General features: G+C 40.7%; 1 protein-coding gene across 1 annotated transcript; it reads left to right on the forward strand.

The window, feature by feature from the left end:
* Window positions 1-5,166: 5,166 nt before the first annotated feature.
* LOC149243243 (CBL-interacting protein kinase 2-like) lies at window positions 5,167-16,376 on the forward strand. The gene is made up of 2 exons (XM_089371156.1): window positions 5,167-5,193; window positions 15,111-16,376. The coding sequence occupies exons 1-2, from the start codon at window positions 5,167-5,169 to the stop codon at window positions 16,374-16,376; spliced, it is 1,293 nt and encodes a 430-aa protein (XP_089227282.1).
* The last annotated feature ends 505 nt before the right edge of the window (window positions 16,377-16,881 follow it).

Genomic DNA, 16,881 nt, shown 5'->3' on the forward strand with positions numbered 1-16,881 from the left:
TGCAGGCATATGAGACTGACTTTAGGTCTCTAGTCACTCCCTTTCCCATAGCATGAGAGTGACTACAGCCTCAGAGTTCCCGAACAACAGTGGGACCCAGGGACAGGGTGGATGACTTGTCTCCTGAGGGATTTGTTGTTGATGTTGGATGACTGTGTGTGATGTTCCGTTAATTCCACTTCCTTGAGGTTACCTAGGAGGTTGAATTTGATCATAGTAGCCTCTCGTCTCATATTTAGCCCAGTTGGCATGGTTACTTGGGTGGATGTGGGAGGAGGGTGTTCCATCATGATTTTTCTATGTATGTCAATGTTTAGGTATGTCTGAAGTTATGTGTTGCAATGAATATTTGATTATGAATTTGCAGATATGTACATGGGTCTTATAGCCTACAAGGCACGTACACATGTGAGTGTGCTTTTGGTAAGTCATGTACATGCGGGTTTGGTTTTTGAAAAGCACGTACACACACAGATATGAGTTGAAGAAAGCATGTACAGAAAGTAGGGTTTTGACGAAAAGGATGTCTAATCAGTTTAATCAGTTTTCATGTGTTTCTATTTTCTGTTAATCATCTTGTTGATGATCTGGTCTTAAATAGTGATGTTTTGGTTATGGATTGATTGATTGAAGAATTTTGAAGTTATTTGTGGATTGTGATTTAATATCAAAGAAATTTTTGTGATTGTTTCATAATTATGCAGTAAATCTATGTATGATTTGGTGTTTGTTTCAAAGTGAAAATGCTTCAGTTTTCACGTTTCAGTGGTTTAAGATCTGTCCACGGGTATGCTTCATGAAACGTGTAGACACACAGGGTTTACTACTGCAAATTAGCGTACATATTTTGACAGATGGTTAATCATGGTTTGTAGTAACAGAATCTGGTTGTTGTGATATGAAATATGTTGTTTGGTATTTTGGTTACAATGATTTGATTGTTCTAGTTATTTGGTTGAGTTTTTGGTTAATTCAGTGATTGAGTTTCAGAAATTGGTTGCTTCAGTTGGGTCAGAGATTGATGATTGAGTTACAGTGATAATTTTTAGTTTGATAATGGGTATTGAGCTTAAATGTTGGTATTGGCTCCAGTCTGAAAATATGATGAAACATGGCCTACAAGTTAGGATGTGTTTTAGTAGGTGGATCCAATATGAAAATTTATGAAATGTGGTCCCCATAAGTGTTGAGGGTTGGAGAATTCAATGAGGGAGTTTAAGCTTCCTTCTAGTGGTAGCTGGTAAATCAGATAAGGGGGTTGGAGCTCCCTTCCAGTAGGAGCTAGAGAAGGAGTGAAGGCTGTAGCCTTCTACAAGTGGGTGCTTGTGTACTGGTATGAGTTTACGATAGTACAAGATCCAAAGGGTTGGAGCTCCCTTCTAGTAGGATCTGGAGAATGAGCGAAGGTTGTAGCCTTCTGCAAGTGGGTGCCTACATATTACTATGAGTCTGTACCAGTACAAGATTGTAAAATTTTTTTTTATATTAGAGAGAAAACAAAGACGACAATAGAAGGTGGTTTTTTCCTACATTGGGTTTCCACCTTAAATCCTGGTATTCATGTGTGTTTCTTATGTGTGATGGTTTATTTTGTTCTTACTACACATGGTTATTTTATATCTAATGTTTAATAAAGTATTTATGCATTGGCTCAAGTTAAACAGATGATGAATTAAATGAAACATAAGTTTACTAGATATACACTAGTTGTCTTAAGAACAATCGCATACGCATGTGATTCCCCTTCAGTAAAGTCGCATACAAAATTCAGAATATGAAATTGAAAAGTTTATGATTTGAAAACACTGATTCACCCCACCCCCCAGTATTCTTCCCAACAAACTCATACCTAAATATCGAAACAATAACCATCTACACAGGCCAATCTAGATTACCATGATACATATAACATCAAGATCTTAGTTACAATAATCATACTCATCATGCATATCACCGAAATTCATATAACAATAAGTTAATTTTCATGCATGACTAACCAACGCATGAGCATATCACCACATTGATTAACTAACATTTATCATGCATGTAACCACAACAACAATAGAATCAGATGCATGCATATAACCACAATGCTTATAACAACCATTAACCAACATACCTAGATGTCGTAGATACAATACATGTATGTCGACCCTCTCTTACCCCAAGGTCCAGTGTTGCAACCTCACTCTAGTAATCTACATCTCCTGCTCCATCTCCACCAACATATCAACATCATAACATACCAACAACATCATGATGGCACAAACTACATACAATGACCTCATGAATTACAATCATAATAATGAAAATGCATGCATAAATACCACATATACATGGATATTCATGCATGAAAAACACATTTGGCCTATCCATTCAAAGTGTTGAGCCTAAGAGCTCTGATATCACCCCGTGGTATCAGATACAACCCAAAGAGAGCAGAAACCTACTCTTATACCACCCGTCCCACATTTACCCAATTTCACTACCCTTCTAGGGTAAACATGAGATAGAGAGCTACTATGACATGACTGGAGCTCCTAGATCCAATCAAGGAAGTGGGGACAACAACTGGAACTTACCAACCACAAAATTACATCTTAAAGGGCTTACAAGACACACAGGAGCTAAAAAACCACTGCAAGTACCCAAAACCCAAGCTAGATTATTTTTCTAGTGACCTAGGCCAACAATCACATGCATGATAAGGCCTCCATGTGCTATAGGCCTCCAAATACATGCATAAGCATGTGAGGTTGAAATTATAGCCCAAAACTTCTAGTTCAAAGTGTGCAGTCCCAAATTCTAAGCCACCATTTCAAGCTATCCTCCAAACCACTACCTAGAACTCAATGAGACTTTCCAGAATGATAAATAACATCAAGAAAAATCTATTCACACAAATATTGATCAAGGAATTGACCTAACTAGGCCGAACCATGACAATAATTTTGTCAAACTTATGATGAACATGTAAGCTCTAGGTCATGAATGCATATTTGATCATAATAGTTTGAGAATAACCTGAGAATTGCCAAGAAGACCCCATGCCCTCTCCACATAGCTGCAACAACACTTATTAGTCCATGCACTCATCACCATTCATACATCAAAATGTCAAGATCCATATACACTATAATTCATATATATAAGTAGCATATAACCAATAACTAACCCGCATATAAACCATGGCAACTCAGCCATAATATGACCAACACATTGCCAATAAATATACATGAATCACAATAGAATAATAACTCTTATTAACATAGGAAAGTACCAACCAAGTCATGGACTTCCACATACCACCCAACCATATATTGAGCTGAACCAAATCTCTCTTTTAGCCAATCACCCTCGCCCCATATTCCAAGTGTGAATTTGGAATCTCATGGAATAAACCAATCAAAATCAAACCATGGCTTCCAGAGGCCAAACCACCTAAACCCTTAACTAGTTATTCCACTTCACAATCATACATCACAAACACCAACCAAATCAGTCTCCACCCAAGTTGTCTAGGGCTCCAGGAACTAATAACTCAACCCACCACCTTCCAGCGGTGTAGAGTGTTTATCTGAACCGGTTCGAGGACCAGTAACTCAACTCACCAAGGATTCTAGATCATTTGTCGAACCTAGGGTCTATGACTAGTAACTCAACCCAAGTCGTTACAGGGCTTCGAGAGTGTTTGTTCCAACCCACATCCATAAGGAATTATGAGCACCAACCAGAAAACAAATTAATGGAAAAAAACCCACAACACCATGGCTATCAAGGAAATGGAAACGCTAGGCTAAAACCAATGTAAATTTAGGCAATCCTCCATGCCAATGACAGATCATAAGTAGATAATCACTTGCATATACCATGCATCCATAAATCAACAAGGAAATCATACACGCAACTCGATACCTATAAAGGAATGTCATTGTAGTTGTTAATCCAATTGTTCCCTTATGCTCTCCTGCTTTCCTTTGCCTTCTTTCTCAAAATCCAATGTATGCCAAAGTGATCCAATAATTCTCCAATATATTCTAACTGTGCAAGCGTATGAGAGAATAAGAGAATAGAAGAGAGATCCAAAACTAAACTAACAAAGGTATTACACACTGACAAAAGCTGTGAACAGATCCTAAGAATCATTTTTATTATTGAGGCCTCTATTTTCTTCAATTTCCTCTATTTTTCCTTCATTTTCCCTTTCATGAAAACCTATGACCTTTCATGTCTCTGTTTTCCTATTTTCCTTTAGTTCGTAAATAAAATACCAATTAATGCCCCTTTTCCTTTACCAATGTCTTTGCCAATTTCCTCAACCCTAATAAACCGAAGTGACACCCCACTAGGATGTTTTTCCCAACATGTGTCCTGGAATACATGCCCATGACCTCGGTCTTATTCTTTTTGATCCAGGTGGATGTTGGTGGCCACCCACCAACCCATTTGGACCCCCACAACTGTCTCTTTCAGTCTTTTCAGTTTCCTAAATTGTAGCACAGTTTACTATTTTTAGCAGTTTTTCGGGTCCTAAACTTCCGGAGCCGTTTTGAGGCCCTAAACGACGTTTTTTGATGGACCCATGTTGCCTCCCAAAGTGGTAGTACTCGGATAGATCTTTCTAACGAGCTATCGTATGCGTCAAACGGAGATCATATGCCAAAGTTACGACCCCGGGAAATTGATGTACCAATTTACCCAAACGGGGCCCACAATTTGGCATTTCATCTTCTAGGGTTAGGTTTCGGGATGTGAAGGGTTTTCCATTGTTTCTCAACAATAAATAGGCCTTCGAGCCTCATTGTAACACAGTTCGGAACAGTTCAGAGGCATGTAGCCGACACATCTCTTCTCAGAGATAAGCTACCATCGCCCTAGCTGGTTTATTTCCATTTCTGGTTGTAAGCATTTTTCAGTATTTTCCATTAATGAAATGAAGCATTATTTCCGCTGCATCTATGTGTTTATGGTTATTGCATCTCTATATTTATGGTTATCTCTGTAATCTATTGTGTTCCTGTTTAAATCCGGATCAGTGGTATCAGAGCGGTCTGCTTTTTCACTGTTTTTCTTTGCATGTCCCCAACGAGGTCGGGATATAAGGAGTTAGGGCTTGAACTAGTCGAACCTTTGCAAGACCAGCCTCGAAAATCCCGACAGCCTCCCATGGCGGATGAGAAGAAAGACGAGGGTGTAGGAGATCCTATCAAAATCTTGCTCGAAGAAGCACTCGAGCGGCAAAGGAACGCGATGATGGATAGCTTTGCGTAGATCCTTCAGTGGCTACCCAGAGGCGACGCATCGGCTTCCAACAGCGACTCTGGAAACGCCACACCATTTAAGGTACAAGTTAATTTTGAAATCCCCATCTTCGAGGGTAAAATAGACGCAGATGCCGTAGATAAATGGTTAAATCTGCTGGATGGGTATTTTTCTGTTCATGAATTTTCAAGTCAGGAAAAGATTGTTTTCGGTCTTCTCAAAGCAGCCCCCCACGTCAAGGACTGGTGGGAAACCTACTGCGAGCAGAAGGATGAAAGTACAGGCTCACTATTTTCAGCCGCACCCACTTGGAATGACTTCTGGGATGCCATCAAGGAGCAGTACTACCCTGTCGGAAGCTATGAGGACAAATACATCAAATGGACCACACTGCGGCAGGGACGAGACCAAGATGTGCCGGAGTTCACAAACATTTTTCATACCCTTCGCACACAGTTGGGTATCAAAGATTCTGAGTTTCATCTGGTACTCAAATACCGCGGCTGCCTGCACAGATACATCCAGGAAGAGATGGGATTCTTGAACATCCCCTCACTCGGCACAGCATACCGATACGCTGTCAAAATCGAGCAAAAGTTCAAACAGAAGAAGCGAGACTTTGGATCTACAAATCTGAAGCCCAAAGGACAAAGCCAAGGCGGGGTGACCCAAGACAACCCGTCGAAGCCACAAGAAAAGAACAACACCACGAAGCCGAAGAAGGACACAGGAAAGTGGTGTGAGTTCCACAAGAGTCCCACTCATAACACAAGTGAGTGTCGGACCAAGCAGTCGCTGGTGGCTGAATTGAAGGCTTCTGAATCAGATGCATGTTCTGACCCTGAGCCAGAACCCGACAAGGGGAATGGCAAAGGGAAGCAGATCATTGATGCGGATCCCAGTGCCACTGTTGCCACCGCCAAGATCAAGAAAAATGAGCCCGAAGATCCAGAGGAGGGGGAGCGTCTTTTCCACTCACAGATGTGGGTGAAGGGTTCACCGCTGCGATTCATTGTCGACAGTGGTAGCCAAAAGAACCTGGTTTCAGCAGAGGTCGTGAAGCGGTTGGGCCTACTGACTACACCACACCCGCAGCCATACAGTATCGGGTGGCTTCATGAAGGACGAGATCTCAAAGTTCGCCAGCAGTGCCGCCTTCCCTACAACATCAAGCCCTTCACCGACGAGGTATTATGTGATGTTACACCTCTGGATGTTTGTGATGTATTATTAGGCCAGCCATACTTGTGGAGGCGACATGCTGTGTATGAGTCCAGGCCTCGTGCTGTCATTATTTCTTTGAATAATTCATTATACAGGATACCGGAGGTAGCCCCACCTACCGCCACATCTTTGATTACTACCAAGAAAGGCAGCAAGCTCATATCACAGACCAGGAAATTCATTTGTCTGGTTCACTCCCAAAGTAAGGGGAAGATCGTTGCTACATCCATGACCCCTGCAAAGGGTTCCTCCACGCAGCAGCAGCAGCAAAGGGATATGGTCATGACAGAACACAGGAACAACTTCTCCTCACGCACAGGGGTACCACACAAGCTTCAAGTGGGCGACAAAGTCTGGTTGCATATGCAGAGAGCACGCCTTACCAGAACCCATCAGAAGCTCAGACCACTCCGACATGGTCCTTACAGCAGTACCAAGGCTATGGAGAACAATGCTTTGGAGCACATCATTCCTCCATTCCTTCGCTTGCACCAAATGTTCAATGTGGACCATCGTCGACCATGCTTCCCACCATCACTGGACACATCAGAGATTGCAGAACAAGTTCAACAGATGGAGGAACTCAACGCAATGGGGACCATTCCTTCCTAAGGGGGGAGGAATGATCCAGGTGGATGTTGGTGGCCACCCACCAACCCATTTGGACCCCCACAACTGTCTCTTTCAGTGTTTTCAGTTTCCTAAATTGTAGCACAGTTTACTATTTTTAGCAGTTTTTCGGGTCCTAAACTTCCGGAGCCGTTTTGAGGCCCTAAACAACGTTTTTTTTGGGAATCTGGGGCAACATGGGTCCATGGACCCATGTTGCCTCCCAAAGTGGTAGTACTCGGATAGATCTTTCTAACGAGCTATCGTACGCGTCAAACGGAGATCATATGCTAAAGTTACGACCCCGGGAAATTGATGTACCAATTTACCCAAACGGGGCCCACAATTTGGCGTTTCATCTTCTAGGGTTAGGTTTCGGGATGTGAAGGGTTTTCCATTGTTTCTCAACAATAAATAGGCCTTCGAGCCTCATTGTAACACAGTTCGGAACAGTTCAGAGGCATGTAGCCGACACATCTCTTCTCAGAGATAAGCTACCATCGCCCTAGCTGGTTTATTTCCATTTCTGGTTGTAAGCATTTTTCAGTATTTTCCATTAATGAAATGAAGCATTATTTCCACTGCATCTATGTGTTTATGGTTATTGCATCTCTATATTTATGGTTATCTCTGTAATCTATTGCGTTCCTGTTTAAATCCGGATCACTTTTGCCTTTCCTAACTTTATTACATGAAATTTTAACCCGAGCATGTTACATTGGTTTACTAATGTTGACTAACTGTTATTGATTTATTGTAGAGGTGAAAAATGGTACACTGGTTTAAAACTTCATTTACTTCCATATTGCTTAATCCTGAGGGGAAATTTGAAACATGATTTTTCTTATACTTCCATGAATGATGCACTATCATGTTCAATTAATGCGGTAGTTGGGATTAATTTCCAACACTCCCCCTTAGTCACAACTACTGATATTCATAATTCCCAAGCTATCTCTTAGACAAATTAAACTTCATTTTCCAATGGTTTCGTGAAGATGTCTGTAAATTTCTCTTGCGACCTGCAATGCTACAAAATAGTTTCTCCATTATTGATCAACTCCCTAATGAAATGATACTTTGTGTCAATGTGCTTACTTCTTTTGTCAAAAACTGAACTTTTGGTCAACACAATTGTAGAAATTTTAGCAAAATAAGTTTTTGTTGTTTCTTATTTTTCATACCATAAATATTTCACCATTCTTCTCATCCAAATTTCTTGCCATGTTGACCCTATTGCTATGACATATTTAGATTAAATTGTGGACAATGAAACTATTGGTTTTTTCTTGGAGACCCATGAGATGAATCTCGAACCCAAATGAAAAGCATAGCCTAATTTTCTTTTTCTATCATCTACACTTCCTATCCAATCGTTGTCGATGTATCCCACCCTCCAAAAATCATTTGTTGCAGTATACAAGATGACATATCCTTTAGTTCCATTAACATACCATAAAATTATTTTAGCTGCTTTCTATTGTATCTCCATGAATCTTGAAACTAAACTCACTGCATACATTAAATCAAGCCTAGTTGCAGTCAAATACATCAAACTACCAACCATATTTTTGTATAATGATGGATTTACATTGTTGCTACAATCTTATTTGGTCAATTTCAAACCCATGGATATCGAAGTTAGTGCAAGCTTGTTGTTCTACATTTTAAACCTCTTTAATACGTATTAAACAGACTTTGATCAAGAAATAAAAAATCCATATTCCTTTTTCTTCACTTCTATGCCTCTAAAATATCTTAACAATCCCAAATATGTCATTTCAAACTCCCTTTTCATGACCTCTTTGAAATCAACAATGAGGAGACCACCACTCCTTATGAAAATCAAACCGTCTACATAGAAAACCACAATTATAATCTTACCATTAGTTTCTTTGAGGTAGAGTGTATGATCATTTTCACATTTGTTAAAGCCATTGTACAAGGAATATGATGATACCTTGTTGTACCATGTGTGTGGTGCTTGCTTCAGTGCATAAAAATATTTTTTCAGTCTGTACACTTTTTCTTCTTGACCTTGAACCTCATAACCAGGTGGCTTCTCCACATACACTGATCTGGAATTTATCCAGTACAAAGAATTAAAGGTATTACAAAATCATGTGCATGGATGTGCCTATGTTACTTTATGCAATGGATCGATAAGATTGTGAAATACATAGACACTAAGGCAGTTAGAGAAAATATAACAAGCAAACATGTAAACACAACAAGTTTAATAAGGAGTTCACCCAATGCTCCTCGGCTATGTCTCCTGGTCCAGCCTTCAGTGGTGGCCTCTCTATTATGTTTTCAAAGTAGAGTTTTTACAACAGTGAGCTCAATTCGAGTCTCACTAAATAGATAAAAATCAGTAGGATTGGACTTGGATTCTTCAAGTCTCTGGTGTACACAGACTCTTCTTATGGAAACTCGACCTCTATTGTTCACAGTAGTATGAACCCAATATGAGACTCATACATGATAGGCCTATGCTGAGGAGTCCGCCTGAACCTCTCAAGCCTTCTCTAGAGTACACAGACTCTCTGACTCTCTCTGGCTCTATCTGGCTCGATGTTGCCTTCAGGTCAGCTCGACTTCTTCTCTCTGTTCTCTGCTCTTAGCTTTATGCGTCTAACTAACTCTCCTCTTCCTCTGCTTCTGTCAGTTCATGGCTTTAAAGCCAGTCTGTTCTTTGACTGTTCGTTTCCGCTTCCCGGCTTTCTGGTTTCCCTGCCTTTGTCCGTTTGAATTCCCCTGTTTTGCATCATCATCACTGTATAACGCCTCCCAGGGAGGTGGCCACCTATTTTGCAACAGGTGAGTGTGTCAGGTTCCTTGGACACATTTGAACGGTCATTATTTCTGTTTGCTCCAAGATCACCCGCAAAACATGAATATTGTCCAACTCATCATCCACATTAGACTTCAAATCCCATGTGAGCTTTCTTTGTAACCTTGTCAAATCCGGTCATTTATCGGGATGTGCCTCTATCATTGATGTGGGCCCCCCAAATCCTACAGTCGTCGTTCATATCAGACGGGTAAGTAGCATGATGTTTACCCATCCGATGTTAGCAGCTTTCTCTCTCTTTCGCTAGACGTGTGTCACTCAATGTGTGGCATTGGGCAGGACCCACCTCGAGGCCTTCCGATATCCTCCCGGTTTTGTGGAATCCCTCTCTACGGAACCGAATTAATTACTTTTCCGCATTTCATAGACATTTCAGGTTCGGGCACTCGGGGCTTTCCTTCACTGAGGGGGACGCCCTACGATACACGATTAGCGCTTAGCGCTAATCTCGTATCAGAAAATACCCCCGTTTCTTGAATTAGACTTTGGTTTTGCCAATTTGCACCAACACGCATTACTAGGGGCCAACGGTATACACGCTCGACCGAGGGTCCTCGTTGCTCCACACTGATCACAAATTGCAACTGTCACGAGGATTCCTTCTGATAGCTTGATCTTTCTAAGACTTGAATCTTTTGGCATAATTTGAAAGAGTTTATGGAAACTTAGAGAGTGTTTAGGATCCAATTCAGATCATACACTTTCCATTTCAATACTCCATTCAAAAAGGTCGATTTCATGTCCATTTGATATACCTTCCATTTATGTTGCACTGGTATTGCTAAAATTGTCTTCAATTTTTCCATTCTTGTGACTGATGCAAATGTTTCAGCATTATGTCTTTCATGTTGTTGTTTATATCCCTTAATGACCAACCTTATCTTATGCCTTTCAATATTTTCTTCAACATTGCTTTTGGTCTTATAGACCCACTTGACACCTATCAGTTCTTTTCCTTGTGGAAGATTCACTAACTCCCATGTATCATTCTTTTATATTGCCTCTATTTCTTCATCCATTGTTGCTACCCATTTTTCTTCCTTGATTTCATATTCAAAATTAATTGGATCATCTACATGAGAAAATAAAGAAAATAGAGAATTGAGACCTCCCTTGCTTTCACCTTCATTTTTCTCATAAATGATGCTCATATTTCTAATTTTTTGTCTTCTCAAGCTTTCCAAAGATGGATTTGATGTGTCACTTGAAGTTGTAGTTGGAAAATGTGGAGTTGTTGATCTTTGTTGTCCACTTGGAGGGGTATTTTCTTGAATGTGTTACATTTTCCTAATGATTGTTGACAGTGTCTGTTGAGGACTACCTTGTGGAGCTTGAATAGGTGTAGGAGGAGTCACCATTGCAGAATTACTTGCTATTTCTAATTCCTCATTGTCGTCTTGTGTTAGACTTGCTTCTACATTAATTATATTCTCCAAACTTCATCCCATGTTTCCTCTTCTATGAAATACACAGATATGTTGATTATAACTATTTTTCTTATTGGATTGTAGACTTTATATGCATTGGATTCATCACTCTAGCCAACAAATATACATTTCTCCCCATTTTTTTCCAACTTCTTTCTTAACTCGTATGGGCTATGTGCATAAGACAAACATCTAAACACTGTCATTATCATGATTTTGGTGTTTTCTAGCCAATGGTATTTCCACGGGGGCTTCACTCAATGAACCTCTGATATATCACATGTGTTCTTGGCATATTAAACAATACCCCTAATTTAACTACCTATTGGAAAATACCTCTAAAAATGACGTTATTTAACCCCCTACCAATACGAACCCAATACACTTTCCCAATTTAAAGCCCTTACTTTCAATAGATATTATATGTATCCATTTTTTCATTAGCATTTTTATACCCCTTTGTAATTTTTCATTAACTTTAAGCTCCATATTTCATACCTACCAATATAAAAACTCTTTACCCGTTATTATATGCTAAATATATTATGTCATTTTTTCCTCAATATATATCCCCTAATATGAATGCACGTGATATTGTATTGGTCCTCTAGTGAAGCCTCCACGGGTATTTCAACCCATTGTAATTATAATTATAGTAAAGTAATCCAATCCATGTCAATAGCCTGGTATAGATCCATCTTAACCATCGATCTATCAAGAGTTGAGAGGGAACAAATATCTTACGTGCAAACCCTTTTTATAGTGCAAAAATTAAAAAATTCACCTCCAAAGATTGCATCCCTCTAGGGACTTGATAGATGATGGTTAACGTAGGAGCATGAACCCCACTCCTAATCAAAATTAATTCCCAGAAGCTTCCAAAAGGAGTTCATGACTCGACAACAAAGGACATGTTTTTCCCATCTTTTTGTAAATTTAGACCAAATATTTGTATGCATGCCATGATAGAGGAGATTATTCCTCATTCTACAGTTTTTGTTTTAAATAGGCAGCCTATGAGATATTAGGGGGAGCCAAATCCTTGAAAATATTAGGCCGAGGGAAGTGGCTAGGGTAATTTTGGGTCATGCCTAAGATGCCTCATTCAGTGTAATCGAGGCAAGGAGAAAACCCCAACCTCGACTTGGTGGGGATCCATTTAGGCCTTAGCACCTCCGAGTTGAAGGTGAGTGAGAAGTTTCTGACCCCGACCTTGGGCGGACCTATGGGCCTTCAACAGAAATGGTGCAGGGAAATCAAGTTAACCCCAGTTGGTGAATTCAAGCCCTTGTGTATTTTGACTGGGAGTATTGTAAATTCTAACCTCTGACTAGTGAACTAACGCCGACGCCCAACCTATGACATCAGGTGGTCTCTGAGATTGATCCTGGAATTTGGATATTTGTTTGGCACAATGGGAGTATGATGAGCCATCTTTTCTTTGTCCTCGAATTCACGTGAAGTTTTCAGTGGCCTAAACACCACTGCTGAGATTGAATATTGGATTGGAATTGGGGTTATTAGAGGGAAACTTCGTTATTGCAATTAAAAAGGAAAGAAAATCCATAATCGTGGACACATAACCCATAGGCTTTCGAAATTGGAGCCAGCAACGGTTGAAAAATGTAGACCCCAAAATGGGTCTGCGTCATGTGGTAATAAAGAAAGGAAAGGGAATATTTCCTGCAGATAACAACTTCTAGTTGTGATTGGGTAGAAGTTTTGCAATAATTCTATAGTTGCGATTTGGTTATTATTTCCAAGGATGAGTGAGCAAGAATACAACATCCAAGCGAGTAGAGGAAGCTCAATAGGTTCTATAGGAGGAAAACTGATATGTAAGAAGTCTTGCTTTATGGTTAGTATTTCCAAGGATGAGTGAGCAAGTGTACAACATCCAAGTGAGTAGAGGAAGCTCAAATGGTTCTATAGGAGGCAAAATGATATGTAAGAAGTCTTATCCAAAGCAAGAGAGTCAATGAGGTTTCAATAAGGTGTGATTGCAACTCACTTAGAGATACATGTGCACACTGAAGACCAAGATGGTGATGAAAGAGATGTAACAATGAAGCACATGATGAGGAGATCATGAATAATTTGAAGTGAAAGAGTATGAGACAAGGGCATGAAGTTACTCCTAACCAAAATTGATTCTCGGACGCTTACGAAAGGAGCTCATGACACTTTGTAACAAAGGACACGATTTTCTCATCTTTTTGTATATTTTAACCAAATATTTGTAAGCCTGTTGTGGGAAAGGACGAGATTCCTCATTTTGGTAGAGTTTTTGTTCTAAATAGGCAGCCTCCAAGATATCATGGGCATCCAATCCTATAAAATATCAACGTTAGGGAAGCAGGTAGGGAAATTTTGGGTCAGACGTAAGACGTCGTATTAATCGTTTTTGTTTTAATAAAAGTATTCCTGTGTTGGAATCTATGTATTCTTTTTTTTTTGTGCCTTAAGCTTTGCCTGTATTTGTGGTTATCATGTGTGTCCAAATTTTAGCTTCCAATTAAAGAACCTTAATTAGAGAGGGTGAGAATGTTGGTACGTAGAATAGAAGAGACTGTTGATTCAGGCCTAGAGTTTGGATTAGGGAAGTTTGCATAGAGAAAATGGAATGTTGGCCAAAAGGAAGTGTGTATGGACTAAGAAGGGTGTCAAAGCATCTAATACCTCATTGAGTGTAGTAGGGACCAAGAGAAAACCCCAAGCCCGACTTGGTGGGGACCTATTCATGTCTCTAACTAGTTGGGCACCACTCAGTTTAAAGTGAGTGAGAAGAAGTCGACCCTCACCTCTGGGGGGCCATATAGTCAGCCTTGTGGGCCTTTAACACAAATGGCACATGGAAATCAAGTTGGCCCAATCGGCGAAATCAATCCTTGGGGTATTTCGACATGGAGTATTGTAAGTTTTGACCTTTGACTAGTGAACTAACACCAACTCTTTACCTCTAACATCAACCTATGAGGTCGGGCCAAGAATAATGATTTTTATTCGATGCAACGGGTGTATGGCAAGCCATTGATGCTTTATCCTTGAGTTCACGTGAAGTTGTTGGTGACCTAAACACCGGTATTGAGATTGAAGATTGGAGTTGAATAGAAGTTTAAAGTCAAAATGTAAAATAATGGAAGTTGAAATGCTATAACAATAAGAGTTTAATTTTTCAATTACTTTATATAATATATAAACATCATCATCATTATTATTATTATTATTATTTAAACTATATATCATATGTAAATATTGACATTGAAATAATTTAGTTAATGTGAATATTGAGATATTTTATTTATAGATTATATAATTCATATTAAAAGTTTAAGTTTTTTTTTAACATATATTTCACCATCAAAATTAAATTGAATTGTGAACACCGTACACGCGGTAAATTTATTGAAGGAGCGCAAGATGATAGGTTGTCCCTCCCTCACGTATTTCCATTGACCATGACTTTTGGGTCCGTCCGCACTTTAGGCTTTTCGCCGAAGATTAGGTGGATCTCGAAGGTTTATAGTAGCGACTTGTCTTCCATGATAAAATACAGGCTATCAGAGCTCCTGTACGCAGGCTATGCCCGGCTCGACCGGAACACGTCCGGACTACGCCACGTCCAATGGAACGGAGGCCGGAGAGCAACTTCACAGGCCTTATAAGCGAAGACGCCTAAGCAGCAGGTTTAATCCGCACGGATTTTTTATTTTAGTTTCGAGATTGAGATGAAGCCTAATATTCTGATGGAGAGGTATGAATTAGGGCGGCTGTTGGGGCAAGGTACGTTTGCCAAAGTCTACCAAGGTAGAAATCTCAAAACCAGAGAGAATGTCGCCATTAAGGTAATGGACAAAGAAAAAATCCTCAAGGACGGGATGATCAATCAGATTAAACGAGAAATCTCCGTCATGAGATTGGTCCGACACCCCAACATCGTTCGGCTTTACGAAGTCATGGCCAGCAAGTCTAAGATTTACATCGTCATGGAGTACGTTAAGGGCGGCGAGCTCTTCGAGAGAGTTGCCAACAAGGGGAAATTGAAGGAAGAGGAGGCGAGGAAGTATTTTCAACAACTGATCAGCGTGGTGAATTTCTGCCACAGCCGGGGGGTGTACCGCCGGGACCTGAAGCCGGAGAACTTGTTATTAGACGACAATGGCGACATGAAGGTCTGCGACTTTGGCCTGAGCGCACTGCCGGAGCAATTTAGACAAGATGGGCTTCTCCACACATTGTGCGGCACTCCGGACTACGTGGCCCCGGAGGTCATAACGATGAAGGGCTACGACGGCGCCAAGGCCGACATCTGGTCGTGTGGGATCATACTGTTCGTGCTCAGGGCGGGTTACCTGCCGTTCGAGGACGCGAATCTGATGGCACTGTATAAGAAAATCTACATGGGCAACTTCAAGTGCCCGCCATGGTTCTCCACCGACCTCCGGCGGCTCGTCTTCCGACTGCTGGACCACAATCCCCAGACGAGGATCACCGTTCCGCAGCTCATGGAGGTCCCCTGGTTCCGGCTGGGTTTCAAACCGCCACAATCCGACAATATCGATGTCGGCGTCTTTGACGATGTCGAGTCGGCGTTCTTTGTTCCGAAGCCACTCCGCTTCAACGCCTTCGACATAATCTCGCTGTCGTCGGCGTTCAATCTGTCGGGGCTGTTGGAGGAGAAGATCGTGAAGCAGGAGTTGTGGTTCACATCAACTCAACCGGCGTCGACCATAATATCAAAACTGGAGGAAATCGCCAAAGTGTTGAGATTCAGCGTCAAGAAGACCGAGGATTGCAAGATAAAGCTCCAGGGTCCGGAGCTGGGGTTGAAGGGTCGTTTGTGTATCGATGCCGAGATTTTTGAAATCACGCCCTCGCTTTTCGTGGTTCAGCTTCACAATACCGGGGGAGATACGCTGGAGTACAGTAAGCTGTGCAGCCAAGAGCTGAGACGGGGTCTCAAAGACATTGTCTGGATATGGGATGGCAATAGTGAATAGATCATAATGTATATCGTTTGAGGTATGGTCTAGCAGTTCATCTGTGGCAGTTCTTATTACACAGGGACGGTGTCTTGGACATTGCCTGACATTGAACTGGGAATTTTCCGAATCACATGGTTCAGAACTCATTGTTCATTAACTTCAATTCTGAGGGATCCCCGAATGGTGAAGGTCCTTCGCACAAAGTTGAACCTTAAATTGTTTGAACTTTCGAATCTTTCCATCAGAAAGATTGCTGGATGGGGTAGACCCTTGGGGACAGACAAAGTTGAACCTTAAATTGTTTGAATTTTCGAACCTGTTCATCTTTTCAAAAACAGACTCATAAAAAGCGATTCCTTCAAGGACATTGCCTTTCACACGACACGATTCATATCTTCTGAAATGGTTCATTCATTAACTTTTAATTTAAAATAAATGTGAAGTTTATTGGGGTAAAATCCGGGGTCAGTTTATTTCATAACGAATTTCTAATCGGCAATGTATTTAGCATCGACCAATG

Source organism: Pinus tabuliformis, chromosome 8 (genome assembly GCF_031772625.1).
Source record: "Pinus tabuliformis cultivar Carrire ecotype Pingquan chromosome 8, CPIR1, whole genome shotgun sequence".
NCBI lineage: Eukaryota > Viridiplantae > Streptophyta > Pinopsida > Pinales > Pinaceae > Pinus > Pinus tabuliformis.